At 35.5% G+C, this 19,677-nt stretch overlaps 1 protein-coding gene across 1 annotated transcript; it reads right to left on the bottom strand.

The window, feature by feature from the left end:
* Positions 1-1,026: 1,026 nt before the first annotated feature.
* Positions 1,027-14,626, bottom strand: LOC146138000 (uncharacterized). Its single transcript, XM_083393474.1, has 16 exons — positions 14,443-14,626; positions 14,212-14,309; positions 13,309-13,409; positions 11,530-11,667; positions 11,009-11,135; positions 10,451-10,614; positions 8,315-8,452; positions 7,630-8,044; positions 7,058-7,146; positions 6,832-6,907; positions 6,501-6,568; positions 5,716-5,925; positions 4,346-4,484; positions 3,531-3,715; positions 2,080-2,191; positions 1,027-1,844 (listed from the first exon to the last, which is right to left on the bottom strand). Exons 1-16 carry the CDS (start codon positions 14,592-14,594, stop codon positions 1,738-1,740), a joined length of 2,319 nt encoding a protein of 772 aa, XP_083249600.1. The 5' UTR covers positions 14,595-14,626; the 3' UTR covers positions 1,027-1,737.
* Positions 14,627-19,677: the final 5,051 nt, after the last annotated feature.

Here is a 19,677-nt window from a genome sequence, read left to right as displayed (position 1 = left end):
CAATACAAAGATAAATCCAAACATGCTTTGGGACGAATCCAGTTCTGGCATTTCGATTAGTGTCAAAAAACAGGCGTTACTGTCAAATATTTGCATTCCAACCACCAAGAAAGATTTCGGGGATAAAGACAGCTCGACTTCCTTTAGCAGCATCGGATCGCCTCTGCTCAGCGTTAAAGATAAAGAGCTTCACGGGCCACACACTGGCCAAACGGATTTGGGCCCAAGTCGAGGTCACCATTTGTCGTACAGAAAGTACGACTCAATTGACACTTCTCTATGATGGAGTGATGTCCTTAATAAATTTGTTTCATGTCATGTTGTGAATTTTTAACATTATTTTGCTGTTGGCTACATAAGGAACGAAACAATTGATCTTAAGCCTTAATTCCTGAATACTCGTTCTAGGATTTTTGCTGCATTTCTGCATAATAAAATGCAAAAGTATTTATTTTATTCCTTGGAAGATTAAACACCTAGTTTGTTTAGTAGGCTTCTTAGCGACCTAAATATTTTATGAGTAGCAAGATATTAAGTACAATAGATAAGTTCATCCCCGCCAAATGTAGGCCTTTTTGTAGTGAAATAAGTCACTAATACCAAAATTAAAAAAAGGGTCAATGTCTTAACCTATTTGGGCGCACGTTAAAGATTCGTCTGAGGAACGGTAAAACAAGGTGTTTAGCCGGTTACAGCTAATAGAACACTTAAATTTGGGGGCTGAGATCCTTATGTTCTTTGGTGGAGTTTTGTAAATAAAACATATTCCCGCTAATCGTGTAAAATTGCTTTTATTTTGATAAAATATGCATAACATCTACGTATTTTGCCATGACCTTTACCGTACTATAATTACTGAGTAAAAAAATCCTCAAATCAATAGTAAACTAAAAAACTCATAAAAATTTTGGCTTTATGCAAAATATAGCTAATTGTTTGGTAGACATAGCTCGTTCTTCTCAGCTTGCCCTAGGCTATAGAGTCAAGACACTAATTAAAATGCTGAAATGCTACAAACGATTAAGTCAGAATATTTTCTTTAAAAATTCACAACATCCACATCGGGAGTGTTACAGTGCGGTCAGATCAAATCCAAGTTTATGACTATAGGCAGCCGGTTTTGCAATAATATTTAAGTAAGTTTGAAAAACTGAAAGAAAGTCAATGTAACGACGGGACATCAAAACTTTAAAACAACCAATAAGTAAATATATAAATAACAACAATGTAGTTTGTATAAACAGTAAACGTGCCAAATATTGATAAAAAATCTGTCTTAAACGCAAACAAAACAAGCAATCAGCATACTGCACTTTATGATGATGAATCACGCTGTAAATGTTATATCGTATAACCGCAACCGCCTTTAGCACATCTATCAATACGGATTGCAAAAAAGAATTCGCACAATAACTTTTTCGCATAAATGCATCGACCGTGTTTAAAATAGTCAGTATTGTGTTAGATTATACCACAGTCAGGTAACTCTCAATCGACTCGTTCAGAAAAGAAATATTGACATCTGGATATGGCGATTCTTCCAATTACGGTACAGATTGTTCGATATATAATGTCAAGAAATGTAACAGTGACAGAACACAGCATCAGTTTATAAAGCAGACACTTAGTACCGTTTATATGAAGATAAAAAATACAAATAGAACTAAATTAAGGTGGGCCAAAAAACGTTTATTTAAAAAAACGAAAAACTCCAAAAAATGGTATTTAACTCTGACATCATAACGTCATTTCCTCAATGTCTTCATCCGTGAATGACGAACTCACAGCCTTTACAGCGGGAGTGGCGAAGGCTCTTCCATTAGTGGCATTCATATCGCCGTTGCCTGTAACATTACACAAGTGAATTTGTGGTAACACGCGTTGTAAAACCACAGTCAAGTGAAAGTTGATACACTTAAAACGCAATTTAGAAGTGCAAAAGAACAACTGTAGCCTACATGTTTCCATTATGCAGGTGAAACCTTTAATTGAAGCAGATAAATTAAAAAAACATGCAATAATCAATATGCTAGTTTTGCCTCATTTAAATGTTTTTCCTTAAACTACAGTTTATGATACCTTGATTGGGTGGCACGGACATAACGTTCTTTTCCCATGGATAACCGGAATGAACCGGTTTTGCCCGGGGCGTGACTTTAGGAGCTGTTCCACCGTCGTTGGATGTGAATGACTAAGAAAACAAGGTTAAATGAACTTCTTTTATAAAACTGAGGGTCACAAGTAGCCTAGTCCAAACAACGCCAAACTGGGAAAACTATAGTTTAGCTAAAAAAAAGTTAGCAATCGGAAAACATGCACCATTTTCATGTAAAACAGTAACTCGGCACATTTGTGTAATGTTACACTAACTTACGTGACTTTGCAATATACACATGTGGGTTAAAGTATAGGACAGAATAAAAGCAGGCGAAACAGCAAGCGGACAGTAGTTGGGGTCGTCTAAAATTTTTGCGGGGTCGCTATGACTCACTATTTTTCTGCTATTATAGTACGATTTATGTATTCCGAGTTCTTTACAATGGCGTCACACTAATAAACGTATATGAGTGCATAGCGGAGGCAAGCTTTTCTACACAAAATTGCTGTTTGTAGCTCTAAAGAGCTGCTAAACCAGTTATACGTGATAATTCACGAAATTAAGTTTCTCTGATTTAGCGCAGCGAATATCGCACTTTCGCAAATTGTTTCATTACGACATTCTTTCGAAGAGTTATAAAAGAGATGATTTTTCAAAGAGAACTTTTTGCCACTAAACATGGGCAACGTGGCTCACTGATATAAAGAGTTGGCTTTATATTCTTAATTCAATAAAACTAAATTTATTGCGGACAATTTCTAGAACAAGAGTCAATTTTAGAAAAAATGCACTGTTATATGAAACTTATTTCTTTTAGATCGCAACCTTTTTTAATTTTTGCAGAACAGATTGCTGCCGTTTCACAATTAATCGATTTGTGGTACAATAATTAAAAATCGTATTTATGCGATAATGAGGTGCAGCACAGTCACTGGCTCTTTACAGTTTGCTTGTCAGCTCGCAATTTATTTTAGTATCTAGTAAGCAAAGCTAAATATGATACAGAAATGGCAGCAGCAAACATCAGAAAAAGATCATATGAAGAGACTTTTTAAACTCGGCTTCACTGAATTTAATAGCAAACCGAAATGTGTAATCTGTTTTAAATTCTAGCAGAATAATGCATAATACTTACACAAAGTGTGTAAACTACATTAAAGCGAAACCACTAAACCAGCGTTTATTTTCTTGCCAAGATTAAGAACTGCTTAAACTATCAGTACCTTCTGTTATAGTTGTTCAAATCATATTTGGCTGCTGGGTAAGACTCTCAATACGACAATTTTACACTTATCGGTAATGTCCAAGTAACTATACGTTTAATTATACCGAAAGGGACTTTTACATACAAAACATGTTCAGCTAATTTAAGTTAATTCACCGCAGAAATTCAATTCTACTTTTCAAAAAACGACAGAATTATTATGAGTACCTTCTCCTTGGCCCGTAGCGGGTCGGATGTGTTTTGTTTGGAGCCGGCTTTCTCCCCGAATAATTGAGAGAGGAGGTCGCTCTTCTGCGGAGCTGGTTTGCCGGAAGTGAGGTCTAGCAGAGGTTCGTCTGCTTCCGACTCGGAAGACCCCTGAGGAGGTTTCTTCCCTGGAAACTTCGTTCGCGCTTGAAGTAGGCAGAAAATGTTGACAAAAATCACAAAGCTTTTTCTTTCCATACAAACTAAGATCTTATTTCACCCTTGTAAACAATTATAATTTAGACCAGGGGCTCCCAACCTGTGGGCCATGGCCCCCAAGGGGGCACATTTTGGGCAAAACTAACCAATTCATACCCTAAGCTAATGGAAATGGTCATGCCATTGCTGTTGCCTTTCCCATCAACATATCGCTGTGAATGTGGGTTTTTAACAATGTTACTTCTGAAGAAAAAACAGCGCAGTGTCTTGGATATTCGATATGACATGCGGCTGGCTCTTTCCACCACTAAACCAGCAATTTAGACATTGTCAGAGCAAAATCAAGCTCAGCCATCACATTAACTGAATATGTAATAACTAACTAATGCACTATCTTGTTTATTGTGTGTTGTATTTATATCATTTTATCCTTCTAACTATCAGTTACTGTATATTTAAAAAGTTAAAAAAAAATAGGGGGCCATTAATTTCTCAAAATTTTTAAAGGAGGCCACGGTGTAAAAAAGGTTGGGAACCCCTGATTTAGACTGATAAATTAATTATAAACAGGTAAAAAAAATCATTACATGGAAAACAATTTTAAAACAAGAAATTACATTTCCGCTTTGGCTGAGTGCCAAACGTGGGCGCATACCCCCCGAAGGCGATATCAGGTTCGCTGGTGTCCTGGACATTTTTCTTCCCCCCTCTACCGACGTCAAGTGTGGACGGAACTCCCATGTGAAGATTTTCGACCTGAGTTAAAACACATGGGACAGTTTATTTAAACGAACATAACAGCTTTACAAATATGCTATTTGATGAGGCATTAGGCAAGTGGTTCTCAACCAGGGTGCCATTTCTAATGCTCAAGGGTACCAAGAGAGTGGAGTGGAATAATAAACCCAATTATAACTTTCTCCGTTGTGTAGAGTTGATGTGCGTTGTTCCAGTTCCGTTTATTGTGATATTCTAGTGAATTACCTACCGGCAGGGGGTACGGCATGCAGTGCGAAATTATGCACTATTCAGGCATATTTCTCAAGAATGCGTAATTTACGAAGAGCAACAACAACAAAAACATTAGTAAATTGACTGATTTGTTTTGTGTTGTAAATGTTGTTGAACTTGCAAGGCTGTTTTTAATACACGCATTCAACACGTAAGTTATAAATACACTTAGTTTAACTCCTATTCTTACATTTTTTTTACTTTCGTCGGCAATTGTAGACAAGGGGTATGAAAAAAATTCATTAAAGCTCAAAGGGTGTACGAGCGCTTAAAAGGTTAAGAAACACTGCCATAAAGCAATCCTTGGCTAACTACTTATACACCTGTCAGCTAACTGTTCTCCTATACCTCTCGTGGAAAGGAATAGAGCTTCTTTGATGACTTTTTGGGAGAATAACCTAAGCCGCTAACGTCTTCTACATTTCGATCATCGGAACTGACTGTTCCTGACCTCAGTAATAAATTGTCTATTTTCTTTCTCATTACCAACCGGTCTTGGGAGACGAGCTGTGAAAACAAACACTATCTTAATTTCAAATAATATATTTTTGAGCGTTGCATGCCGCCTCAATGCTAAGTTTAATTCAACTTCCTTTTCACGATGTCGCAATCAAATGCAAAAATAAAGTACCACAAAGCAATTTGGCAGCTAGTGATTATTTTAAAAAGCGCTTGAAACAAAAATCCTGACACACCTAAAAGTTACTAAATTTTAACAACTACATGTACTTCACCACCGACGACTTTCGTAGAGACCTAATATGTTCGCTGTCTGAGCTGTTATACACAATCTATAGCAATAAACATCGCCTGGCACTTAGGGATATATGGCGATGCTAAAGTTTTTATAACAAACGTTGCGCCGCAAAACGCAGACGCTTGTGTTTTGCTCTCCGATGTTTGCTATCACGAATAATAATACTTCACCCCTTAAAAGCACAGAAGAAAGGTTATTGTTTACAATAAAACCTCATACCTTGGGATTTTGGTCCTGGCCCTGCAAGCGATCTTGTTTTACCAGAACTTTGTTGGCTTGACTACCGTTGCCAAGCAACTTGCGCACTGCGGCGCCTGTCTCCTGCGGTTTACTGCCACCAAGCGGCGACTTGGGGCTTGTGGAATCTTCTTCAACGTCACGGAGTTTAGCGAGTAGGTCGGCTTTTCTTCGCTTTTCCAACTGCTCCTCCTTAAAACGAAATAAAGTTGTGCGTTTAACAATGTCGTACATTGTTAAACAAAATCTGTAAAATTACGGTAAAATGCCCGTAAAAATTTGCGAACATCCGCGTTTTACGATCACTTATCATTTATAATTACTTACGAAGAATTACCCGTGATTAAAAACTTATAATTATAGAAATTAGGAACAGGGGCAGTTTAGCATTGTTCTTCGGATGGCACATAGACTAGAATTTCGGTTATATTTTAAATTTCGTTTTGCTTATTGGTAAATTTTGGAGTTAATGTGTAAGCTACGGTTAACTCAATAGGCTGAGCTGTTTAGTTAAATTGCAATCGGATCTACGTCCCTGTCGGGTTGAAATAATTGCGTGTCATTAAATTTTTGTGGACAAAGAGTATATTCAGTTTATTCCCTATTTTTTATTTTATTTTAAAGACAGGTCATGAAATTGGATTTTGTTTTCCAATTAGGCCATGATGTTAAACCTGATACTGAGGCGAAACATAGAGATAAAAAGTAGATAAGAAAATGTTTTGAAAAGTTTGTGAAACCTATAATCTAACTGTGATATGTTTTACCTTTTGGCGTTGTTCTTCCGATTCCTTACTTCTCCGTTTTGACTCTTGGAGATCAACATATTCTTGATCTGCTTGGAGATTAACAAGTTCTTGATCAACGAAATATATGGGAGTGATTCAGCTTCTCAACTTTACAAGCAAAGTGGTTTCGCTGGCACACTTACTTATTATTTCACGGAACCTTTATTTATATTTGCAATGATGCGTAACACCAAACCTCAATCTATTCAACAATCAGTGTTTCTTTAGCGAAGTAAATATGATTCTATATAAGATCCACTAACGCCGTCTTGAGGACGAACAAAAAACATGATAAACGATAGTATCATACCGCTTTGAGGCTGAGCCGGGGAAGTAGAATTCAAGCTGTCGTTCAACACTGCTTGGGGCGGTTTGGAAGGCGTATTCTGCAAGTTTTACAGTTATACTGGGCGACAATATTCATCATAAACTAAACATAAACACCAGTATCCTAATAAAGTCGTCAAAACTGAAATATTGATAATGGAACAGTATAAAAGAAGGCCAAATAACGTGTTGCAGTCCGTAGCACTTACTTGCTTTTCGTCGCGAATGAAGGAGTTTCCGGGTGTGGTAAATGGACTCTCGAAACTCGCGGTAAGGAAGACTGACGATCGCTTGCGATCTAAATTTTGGCAGATTTTTTTTTAATTTTGCCGGTGTTTTACTAGAAAAATAATATGTTCGGATTCTCACTGTTTTAAAGAATTGCACGATATCGGATTAAGAACATTGGACGATTACAACGAATTTAATGGCTTTGGAATATTATTCAACATTTACCTTTAAAAAATTTCTTAGCAAGGGCACAATATTTTCACGTTTAAAAATTGTTGATCAAACTTTATCGAAATCTACAACAAATACAAAATATTCAAAACTTGATACCACATTTTCTACCGAACAATACTTTCCTGCATATATTGTAAAAGTTATCAAGGAGTAAGCGTTTATTCATTTGTTTTGTTATAAACCACAACTTTGTTTTTTATGAGAAATAGTTTTAGTGTAGCAAAAGTTGTGCCGGGTGACATGCCACGCAATGTCCACCTAATTAGCCATAGGCTTACAAAAAAACTCTTTTACAAATATGAAAACGTTTTATTACCTTTCTCATTATTTTCGACAGGAGCGGAATTGTGGTCCTCCAGTCGAAGGCCGTTAAGACCTTTCGTGACGTCACCCTCCTCCTTGGGCGTCGAGTGCAGGTCGAGGAGGGCCGAGCTTTGTCTTTCAGCCGGTTTGGGAGGGGTCTTGGACGGGGATTTTATAGTCCTTCGGAAGTCGGTTACGTTGCCGGTAGCCTTAGGTGTGGAAGTGGCGACTATCTGCGGCTCAGGACTCGGTTGGATTGCAAGCGTGTGCTGCTGGTTATTGACAGGAAGCGGCTGTTTCGGTGACGCTTGCCGTTGCTGTCGCGGGCTCACTAGCGCCACTTTACCGCCGCCGACAGACGATTTTTCGGGCGACTGCTTCACTCGAAGCGCGTAAATGTTACTCACGTCGAGAGCCCTCTCCTTTTCCTAGGCACATAAAGGAAAACAAATGAAAACCTGTTTTATAGTAATACGCTGCCTAAAGGTACTCAAAATCTGCGTTTTTTTACTAAAAGACAAGTTTTTTAACATGCTGTTGTTGGACTAGCCCAGATGCGAGTTTATAGCTTATTTAAAGTCACACTAATATTCATAGGGCAAACTTGAACTCTCCAAACATTTTTTTTATACAAATAAGGGGGTTAAAACTACAGAAAAACGAAAAACAGAGTTTGTAGTTGATGCTGCAACAATTACCTTTAGTTTTGCGGTGAGTTTTAAGTGCTCTTCTTGCAGAATAAACAACTGCTCTTTGGTCTCTCGGTGTTTTGTTCTCTCAGAGTTGATCTGACGCCCGTAGCTGTTGGTTGTCAATTCCAGTTTTTTTGTTAACTCCTGGAAACATCACAATTGTCTGTTATAAAAATCGTCGCAAAGCACAATGAGAAATCGTAAACATCCTACTGACACATTGTCCTTAAGCATATTATACAAAGCAAAATAATACGATTGATATAGCCTTCTTTAAGTTACAAAAGTAGGGCTTTGTTAACGAGATTTTTTGTTTTATATTGGTAAAATGTGTTGTTACGCAGCACCTTTTTTAGATTTTTTATACAACAAAAAATATCAAATTATAGACACAAACTGATTACAATAAAGTAAAGCTAAAAACATTGAGACTCGGCTGATAAATAAGGGAATTATGTGTAATATAAACTGTTACTACGACAAAGAAAAATATTAAAGGAACTATTGTAGGCCATAAGATGTTATATTTTAAACCGATGAAGGAAATTGGCAAGGGGCAAGTTTTCATCTGCCCGGGCTAGTAAATAAAGTGGTCGAATAGTACGGCCGCAAGAAAGGCGGCGTTATTCCAGGCACTTGGCGCGCTGTGATGACAAAGTACTCGAGAGCAATTAAAGCAACAACAGAAAACTGCTTCAGGATTACCGCGAAAGGCTGCTTCAAGATTTCTCAAAAGGGATGACCGGATATGGAAATCTTGATTTTGAGAAATTAAAAGGTCACTTTTTACATATTTGCGCTGTATTATTTTGGTTTATTGTGGTTAAGTCCATCACATACCACTGCGTATCGCGCATTGAAAGTTAGCATTTGACTATTGTGAATTCGTCAACGACATGTGGTTGAAACAAAATCCGTCAATCAAACTGCTACTTTGGTTTCCCTCCATTTAGAAAAATTACTTGTAAATTGACCCCATCTGCAACGCGAAAAACACCAGCTGTCCGCTCCTTGCATTCTATAATTAAATATTTATAAAGGCATGGCAACGTTTTCCTCTATTTACAATACCTTTTTGCAAGGTCAAAAAGTACAAAATTGTAGTTACAAGGTTAAAAATTCTGAATTAAAGCATTTTTCCGCCGATTTACTTTGTAAGCTTGAAACGTTGTCGGCGGCTTTTGTATCAGACATGAAATACGGCTTTCTTGGTAACAAACTTCACGCTTGAATTGGAGTAAATAAAGGGAGTAACGCTTGAATCAAACCAGCTATTGACAGTGGGATAACAAATCCATTACTGTTTCAAATTTACCCATTGGATATAACTTTTGTTATTGGAATACCACTACTTTACTGTAGACACTTTAATATTTTCTAAAGGTACCCAATTCAAACAGGCCAACACAAAGGAAAAAAACACTAGAAATTTTGTCAAACAAGGCTTCTAACATACAATTTCGCAAAGGCCACCACCATGAATACCAAGCAAACAAAGTAACTCTTCTGCGACCAACCACCAAAAGGCTTCGTTCAAAGTAAACAACCACCAGTTATTCGTTTCTATGGAAACCCTGGCTACATAGAAAGGAGATGAGGGAAACATTCTATTACAATAAAACACCACATGTTATTGTATCCCTGTAACAACAAGTGATATGGAATAAAGTGCATGAAGCTACACTTTTTGTCATCACCAAGCTAAAACTAACAAGCTGAACATTTACACAAACCACAGAGTGTTGACAAGATGAATGGAAATGCCTTTCATAACAGTAATATGAAATTAAGTTTAGGTAGGACGACAAAAGTTTGCCGAGTTCAGATTCAAATGGATCTTTTCTTTCATGCAGTAACCATTAGAATTTTTTTGCAAGAATTATTAGATGATTTAATCGACAATTTACATCTAATTTATTCACGAATTTATTTTTAAAATATTTTTTCATACTCTCGGGCCATATGTCACATTTTTTATAGATTTTTGAAAAAAATGTTGTAAGGTAAATCCACATACCTTTTATAACAAAGTTATGTATATATTACATTGCTTTAAAGCATAAAATGTCAGTGTTTAATATTATACTATGTATTAGTGTTAGGCAACATGCTTATCTATACACCCAACATGCTTATCTATACCTTGTTTTTTCTCTCAGCATCTTCTAGCTGATTCTCAGCATTTGAGAGTTGCCTAGCAAGTTCAGATCTTTCACCCAAATTTTTGTCATAGACCATCTTTTTTAGTCTCCTTAAAGTGTTTTCCATTTTTTGCATCTCCTCATTTGAGTCTCGTAATTTTCCCTCTGATAAATCAATAGTTTAATATACTATATTTATTGTATAAGGTTAAAAGTCTTTTTTACAATAAACAAGAAGTATACATTTTAATTGTTTGTGTACTGAATACATTTAATATGTATAAATATTTGTCTAAAAGCATGTCCTTTATTCCTCTACAGTCTACACTAAACAGTTCTCATAAATATTTTGTGAAAACCAAAACAAAAGGATTAGGCTAATCCTACCTAATCAATATAACACCAGCTGACACAGAATGCACCAATTGGTAATTCTAAATAAGGGGTTTAAAAAATTTACACAAAATATCAAATCTACAAAATGACTAATTGACTAACTATTCTACAAGTATTATGTTAAGGTAATTAAAAAAGTATAGCGACCTACTTTTAAACTTACCTAGCATTCGCTCAGTGTCCTGATATTTTCTTAAACGCATTTTCAATACTCTTTGTTCTTCATTATGCTGAGAAATTAATCGTGGTAAGTCATTTTCTTCATCTTCAAACTTGCGCAAAGCTCTACTCTGTGAAACATGTAATAATGAAGTTTAAGCATCTACAACTTGGCTAAATTTACACTTCATCAAATAAAATTAGAAAAATCAATTAAAAGAATTTCAACTATGGATAACAAAAATAACCTTATCATAGTTATATCATAAAACTACATCAGTAATTCAGATTTAAAAAAGTTTTTAGACATTTAGTTTTTATTGCCAGAAAACCTGCAGCATGTTTGTTACCACCTAAATTAGCAACTCAATGTTTTACTGTTTCTTGATATGATATGTAACGTGTAGGTTCACAACAAACCAAAAAGTATTTTATTACAAATGAATCAGGGTTAACAAATTCACTATATAAGTTTTTACCATGGCAGTAGATATATTATGAATATATGTACAACAATTTTCTTACCTGACGGTGTTCTAACGTTTTTAGAAGTCTGTTTTCTTTTAAAAGTTCATCCAACTTAATTTTTGTTTCACAAAGTTGGTTATTGAGGTTGTTAATTCGATTGCGTTTGGCAGACAACATACGAGATTGCACAGAATCCTTCAGATAAAAAATATCAAGTGTCAGACGCAAGGATATAGCAAAAAACTCTGTATATACAGTATTGCCAGATGGGCGCTTTTATGCCAATTAAGCTAATTTTCCTTTTAATTTTTGTTGATAGGAAGGCAAATAGGAGTGTAAAGAAGGGTACTATCACTGCATTTTTTCTGGCTCAAAGGAATGATAAAAAAATATATATTTTTTTTCTGCTGCACAAGCCAAGACAGAAGTAGTTGCATTGTGTATACATTAAAAACTGGAATCAGTGTTTTTGGATCTATATTTTTCACTAGTTAAATTTCATGTAATTTGTAACGTTTTTAAATGTCTAGTTCAATAAAATATTAAGAAATTTTTATTTTAAACCTGGGTGGTAATGTTTCTTTGGGTTTGTATTATAAGAAATTTTTCACTTTAGTATGAAAAACCAAGTGTTTTACCTAACAAAATAAAGTAAACAGGCTAGATCAGTGGTTCTTAAACTCGGGGGAGCGCCCCCCTTGGGGGGCGTGCGAGGTTCACAAGGGGGGCGCGAAAATTGACAAAATCTGTATTAATTATGACTAAACTTTATGGTGATCATTGAATGGACAACATTGAGTTATCACACATTAGTTTTTTCTGTCGTGTAGAATATTCCTGTTGATTTTAAGGTTAGTATTTTCGTTTTGTGAGGAGATGATTCCACAAAAACTTTATGCTAACGCATTAATCACGTGACTAAGTTACCCGCTCTGATCGGCCCTTCGAGGAAAACATGGTGTGTGCCGCACGCACGCATGCGATTAAAAACGATAGCCTATTTGTTAATACCCAAATTTGTTTAATTTTTTGTACTGTTTAATAAATAGCTCGAATATTCACAGAGAAAGTGCTAATACTGTTACTTGTTCAAAAATACTGTTCATTGTTACGTCACACACTACCAGGTTTATGGCTTTTTAATCATTTTGTTTTCGTTTTTGAAGAGTTTTTGCGTGTTTCAGATTTAACTTTTTTTTTTAAATTATGTTTTTGGCTTAATTTCCCATTATGTGTCACATAAAAATCAGTTACATAAGTTTACAAAACAATTGGACAAGATTTAGGGGCTCCGCAGACACTCCAAAATTACAACACTAAAATTGCTAAAATCTGGGACTTCCTCTAACACGATACTGTACGTTTTTCTTTAAAAACACAGAAGCCTTGTAATTTTATATTAAACAATGGCAAAAAAAAGCATTACTAATCTATTTTCCAGTTTTATGTAACTTAAAATGTATTCTTAAAGCCCCCAAATCCATACTCCACCCCATTTTTAGAGATTTTTGACGTCATTTTGAGTGTTTTTAAGGTCCCTGATCTGGAATTGGCCACTGAAACCGCAGTAAATTTGTCAGAAATTCTGCGTTTCAAAATATGGCAACCCTAGGTTAGGCTAGGTTAAAAACAGTTAGGCCGGGTTAAAAACATCCTTTGCATTAATGCAACTTACCTAGAAATAATTTGCTGTTATGCTTAATCTTTTTTTATTTTGAAACAAGGTGGGGCGCGAGTTTGGTTAAAATTGTAAAAGGGCGGAGTGTCTCAAAAAGTTTAAGAACCACTGGGCTAGATGATAATTATTTAATTAAACAGAAGAATTATAAAGCAAACCTTTGCACCAAATTTTTTTCGTGCATCTAAACTGCTCGATCTCCATCCTTGCTTCCGTGCTGTGCTTTTGACAACACGTTTTCTGCCTTCACTTTGTGATGCTAAAACAAAACAAATATATGTTTTGATAGAGACTTTTACCAATAGTGGGAATCAATTCCTAAAAAGTATACAATAAGGAAACCAACAACAAAGGTAACTTATATTATAAGAATTCAAATGATCAATTTATGGATTTAGAATTCTGGACGGTTTACAAAAAGAGGCAAAAACATTTCTTAGAATAAAACATTTATACACAAATGTTGTACATAAAAGTAATCTAGCTCTTCAGAAGCCAGCCTTGTGAATAACCATATCAGCATTCAGCACATGCATCAGACACCAGATCTTTCCGGAGAATAAAAACATTATTTAACCGATAAAGAATTTTCAAACAAGCAAGGTCAGACTAGTAAAACTAGCCTGGGGGTGAAGTTTGAACTCATGACTGCACCCATAGTGGGTCTGTCGTTCAACTTACACAGAAACGGAGGCTCAAAGGGAAGCAAATAGAAAAACAACCACTACCCAATTGCATGTTACAACTTGGTATTCATTTCTGAGAAGTGAGAATAAAGAAAAATATTCTTTTTTTCTTGTTTTTTAGCTGTTTTTACATATATTTCAACTATACATTTCATCAGAAGTAAAAATGTTTTGTGTCTATTTTATTGTAATTACAGAAGATTGTTTGTCATACACAAGGTTTTTAGTTATTTAAATTTATAGGTTGTTCTATAGGAAATAACGTTTTGGTTTATAATTAAACAAGCAGAAACTAAAGCTTATTTGGTGAGAGCCTAGCAAAGTTGTAACATACAATAAACATACTTGTACAAAAAATGAGCAAAAAAAACTAACATTTTTTAGCACTGCGCCCAGTGGTGCTTATTATACTACTTGATGTCAAGTCCTCAGATAGCGTTGAGTCATGCTTGTCAAGAAGTCGTGTCTTGTTTCTGGAACAAAAAGAGATATTATAAACAAAAGGGTTAAACTTCAAAAGTAAAAAACTTGTGTTGTTTTTAAAAAATAATTGAGTAAAGATAAAAGTAAATAAATCAACAATTTTAAAATGTATTTATCAATTACCTTATATTACTTGTGTAATTTTCTGGGCTAGATGATCGGGAATCATTTTCAAAATCTTCAGAATAGTCAGAGAATTCATCATTACTTGATGACAATTGCTTAGCTACTCTTCGACCTTTATTTGGCCGTCTTGACTGATCAAATTTGCTCATTTCACATTTTATAGATACTTATAAAAGTTTAAAACATGTCTGGCATATATATGTACAATGTTAAACACGACTTCCATTTTTTTTAAATCTTAGTGATGTAAAGTTTTAGGTTTTTGAACAAATGTTTGCCACTAAGCAATAAAAAAGAAAGAAAGTTATCTAGGGGCACAAATGTTGATTTCCTATACGGTGAAGTGCTCTGCAACCTTTTTTTAATTGTGGCATGCCAAAAGAGCTAAATATTCGGGCGGCAAATCGAAAAAAACAAATGGCAATCACCAAAAGACACAGAGTAAATATAGTAACATTTTATGATCAAAAGCACCAATGGCGCAAAAAATATGGCATATTACATTCCTTTATCTTTTCATTTTTACAGTCCTTTTAAAACAATTTAGTCAGTGGATAGGGGCTATTAAACAGCTTTCAGAAAATGAAACCTGACACCTAAATTTTGTACTGTCTTGCTTAATTTTTTCTAGTTTTCATGTATGGCACTTTTCTGCATTGATGTGAAATCTTGTTGTTAATTCTAGTGATTAATAAAATGTTGCTTAGAAAAAATGCAAGTAATAAACATTTGGGAACACTGCATCACCTGTCATGATCTTGCAGCACACCTGTTGCAGATCACTGAACTAAACGGTGCTTTATTTTTTACTAATTACTTTATTCTTAATTGTGGTTGTCACAAGGGCTTTCCTTTGTATTTGACTAAACAAACTCTATATTGTGTATAAACATAAGAAAATTGTATCACTATTTTTAACATACATTGTGAATAAAAGTTGACTAAATAGGCATATTAAGCACCCCAGAAATGATTTGAAGTAGTGTGATCCATGCTGAAATAAATTTTAGCAGTCAATGCCTTGCTAACAGCATGTTGATGGCCAACTTATTTTTACAACTCACAATATAAGCATGTGCTCTTTAATAATATAAACTTTTTAGTTCATATGTTACTATAACATCACTCAGTTAAATAGCTAGAAAATGTTGTTTAAAGGCTCTTTAATTTTACACTTTAACTTAATTAAAGGACAGCATTTAACACAACATGTATAGCAAATGATAAAACGCTAACAGTTCTGCACCTAATCTTTAATTAATGCCTACCCTTATTTAATCCAAAGGGAAACATGCAGCTCGGAATTTCATCATGTAATATCTTTGAAAGTAAACATGATATTAATCAGAAGTTAACAAAATTACTGAAATTACTCAAAGCAATCTAACTTAGCCAGCAATTTGTCTCTTTTCAAACAATACTAATATTTCAATTTATTTAGCATTAAATTAAATGCAACCCAGGCCCTGAAAAACGCTTAACAAGTTTGAATTTCAAAAATTATTAGATCTCATTCATAATAATTGGTAACTAATATACTGTTATGATTACTAAATCACGTATTTTAAGGTAACCAACGTTTCCCTTACTAAATAAGTTATAAACTCTTTAAATGTAAAACATTAATAGCTGTTAGTAAGAAAAATGGGCGCTCGTCTAGAATCCTACCACAACGAACATCATTTGGGTTAGGGTGCCGGTTAGCGTTTGGGTTTGGGTTTGGGTGAGTCCAGTAATAGTTTTAAACAATATTACTTGACCTACCCACACCCAAACACTAACCGACACCCTAACCCACATATTATGCATTGCTTAATAATCATTTCAACGTTGTGGTAGGATTCTAGACCAGCGCCGAAAAATGCTTAATTTATTAAACAATTTTTTTGCAAAGACGAAAAACTTGACGTTGAACACATAGTGTTTTCGTTTTAATAATTTCCGTCCAAAACCAGTTGTAAACAAACTCAGTGTTGCTAAGCACGGCAACACATTTGCTCAATGATGTCATACAGCATACAAAATATTAATTGTAGCTGTTACCTTTTACAACATAGAATACTTTCAAACGCCTTCTGAGCGCTTAATAAATCTCTAGAAAATGTTAGTGCTTAAATATACGTGGTCAATGGCCCTCATCAAGCCAAAAAATGTAGCACAAATGCTTCGCCAATTTTTTCAATGTAGTCGAATTTTTAACATCATTTCAGCTGCATGTTTACACGAGATTATTACAGTTGCATGTTCCCACAAAATCGATCGACACCTCGATTACTTTATGTAACTTGTTTTATGACGACCCGTTAACGTTGTGACGTCATAAAAAAATTACACTGTAAAACCTTGACCAGCGGCAACAGTTGGCTATATGCAGGGTTACCATTCCGCGCTTGTTTTTTAGAACAGTGTCTAAGAAAATACACATGTTTTTAATTCTAAAAAACGTGTTTTTTCATTTTAAGTAGCGTGCTTGGTTTGTCTTATTATTTGATTTCTAGGCTGTTTTTTCACAGTTAAGGACGTTAACCGAGGAGTGTAAAAGTTCATTCAACATTCATTCAATTATTATCTTACTTCTTTTACCGAATTTTTTGAACACTTTATATACACAACGTGTAATGACTGTGAAGTGATTTCTCTCAAATTTAATTGAAGTCCACAACATGGTTAGAAATCAAGTGAGATTCTTTCGGTTAAAAGATGCAGCCTAAGGCAGTGGCATGCAACATAGGGTTCCGACCATCGGCACTTTTTTTTAAGCTTGCTTTAAAAAAATGAAAAAAGTAGGAAAACACTTTGTAACGCATCACAGAGTAGCCTGCTAAATTTTCGTTAATTAACCCTGGCAATGGGCTATAGAGCAAATATCCGTTTTATTTTGTTGATGCGCGATTAGCAATAAATCTTATTATGAAATGCCTTGTCCTAGCTGGATTGTCGTTGTAGCTTTCTTTCCTTGATTGTTCAACAGCGCTTAATAACTGCTTGACAGCGCGTGATAAGTGTTTGTCTGATGGCTCCAAGTTGAGCGACATGCGTGGATAAGGCACACTTGGTTAGATCTGTCTGGTCCCGATCTTTTTCTTTCACAGACTAAGTACTGAGAACAAGAGTACGGATAACACACGCAAAGCGAGATGCAAACCAGCGGTATATCACTCCAAGAGGAATATGAGATTAGGTTTCTGTCAGACGATTAGTTAACGACAGTACCGTAAGCTATAACTTCGTATTTTTTTCACTTAAAGGTCTTTTTGTGGAAAAACGTGTGACTATGCACAACCCGCTAAAACGCGCTTAGCCTAGGTTATATAGTTCTTACATTCTTATCGACCGATACACTTGATGACTGTAAAGGGACCCTAACGGCCAAATTATTAATGCAATATAATGACCTAACAACCTGTTAAATAAAATAGCGTACAAACACGACAATTGTACAACATAAAATGTAATATAGAATAGACAGTTTGGAAAGCTTGATGGCTTAATGCATACTGTTCGAAAAGGCTATCGCTTAATTGCTTATTGTTCTGTCAGTTCATGACACTTTGTCTTGAAAGTATCGCAGCTGAAATAAAGCTTTGCCTTTAGCTTGATATAAAATCAGGCCGTGCATTGTCGCGTCTTCCCTGCATGTCTATTGTCTGCGGATCGGTTTTCTCACAGAGCTGACAACGCCTACAAAATAAAGTAGAGCCTCTTTATTTCACCTCCTTAAACTATCCTGTACCGGAAATACGTATTTGTTTTCAATTTTCTGCCAGTCGATCAAACTTACGTAAAACAAAAACGGATGGCTATACTTTAGAACTCTCTTTAGACTCTGTTGCATGGTCTTCGTGCGCAAATGTGACACTAAACCATTTTTTGAAACATATAACGAGGTAGGTATAAACTTTTGAAGCATCAGCGCGAACCGCCAAACTGTTGCTTTATACTAGGGGTTCCCAACCTTTTTTACACCATGGCCCCTTCGAAAAGTTTGCGAAATCAATGGCCCCCCATTTATTTCAACCTTTTGAAAAAAATAAGGAACGACATTTTAATTAAAATATTAGTTTATACCAGGGGTCGGCAACCTACGGCCTGCGGGCCAGATCGGGCACACCAATGTAATTCATCCGGCCTGCCACTTTTTTGACAAACTAGGCACGAGTCCATTTCAAATTCTTTTTGACTATTTTAACTGCGTAAGTGCGAAAAATTTAGCGCAAATGATTTTTCTACGTTTGGTTTGTTTACGTTTTGGGGCTGTCTTTTGAACAAGATCAGCACTTAATTACCGTTGCACCGTGGAAAACTGCCAAGTACGTCGCGGACAAACGAAAAACGTATTAAAAAATATTGGGAAGATATTTTTTAGCATTTTTTTCTTTTATATTTTTGGCAATAAAACTTGCAAGAAATTTAAAACAAGTGCAGGTATACCAGAAAAAAAACGCGCTCGCTTCGCTCGCCAGGTGCGCCATGTCACCAAAAGGGTAATAAAAACTGGACTAGATTAACTATTAAGGTTGTGGCGTTTCCTCAAAGTAGTTTTTTTACATTTTATTAGTAGTGTGGATGACGACGTGTGAACTTAAATTTTAAACCAAAAAAACGTTTTTTTTTTCGCGCTTTGCGCCAACACTTTACTGCCTTCTTAAATGTAATTAAACACGGTTTTAAGTGCAAAAAAAGATCCGAGGCCCGCTTGATTAAAAGTTGTTCTAACATTTTAATAACATAATTCTTAAAAATAGAGTTAGCTCCACCAGGCAACATATCAATAGATAGAAATCGCTCTTCTGGTGTAAACGAAGTAAAAACCGACGTTTCGGCAGCAGATATCAGCTGACCTCATCAGGGTTAATAATTAAAACGAGAGTGAGTTAGCCATCTTATATACTGAGAAGTAAAAAATGGAAAAAACGTAGATTAAAATTAATAATTCTAGACGTCGCTGAAGTATGCGATAAGCTGTGGCGTTTATCAGCTATTGCTACAACGACGAGTAGATTGCCGGATACCATGAATCCTTTTTATTCATGGTGTTAGGAGATTTGTCAACCCGGAATGATTCAATGAACCGTCTTTTGTAATAGTGCGGTTCCCAGTCTAGAATTTACAGTTATCCCAATCAATTCCGTGTCGGAGTTCAACCGCATGCTCTGCCAGAGCTGACCGGGATGCCTTTTCGTGGCGGACATCACGCATGTGTTCGAGTTTCCTGTTATGAAAGGAACGTTT

Source organism: Ascidiella aspersa, chromosome 7 (assembly GCF_963924565.1).
Source record: "Ascidiella aspersa chromosome 7, kaAscAspe10.2, whole genome shotgun sequence".
NCBI classification, from domain to species: domain Eukaryota; kingdom Metazoa; phylum Chordata; class Ascidiacea; order Phlebobranchia; family Ascidiidae; genus Ascidiella; species Ascidiella aspersa.
Note: the sequence above shows the minus strand (reverse complement) of the source record. Positions and strands in the feature narration are given on the sequence as shown.

Excerpts from the sequence above, each read along its gene's own strand:
- LOC146138000 (XM_083393474.1), bottom strand. The coding sequence starts at position 14,594 with ATGAGCAAATTTGATCAGTCAAGACGGCCAAATAAAGGTCGAAGAGTA. Across the intron at positions 13,410-14,211 it reads TGGGCGCAGTGCTAAAAAAT|CATCACAAAGTGAAGGCAGA; the intron begins GTTAGTTTTTTT and ends GTTTTGTTTTAG. Across the intron at positions 8,045-8,314 it reads AACTCACCGCAAAACTAAAG|GAAAAGGAGAGGGCTCTCGA; the intron begins GTAATTGTTGCA and ends TTATGTGCCTAG.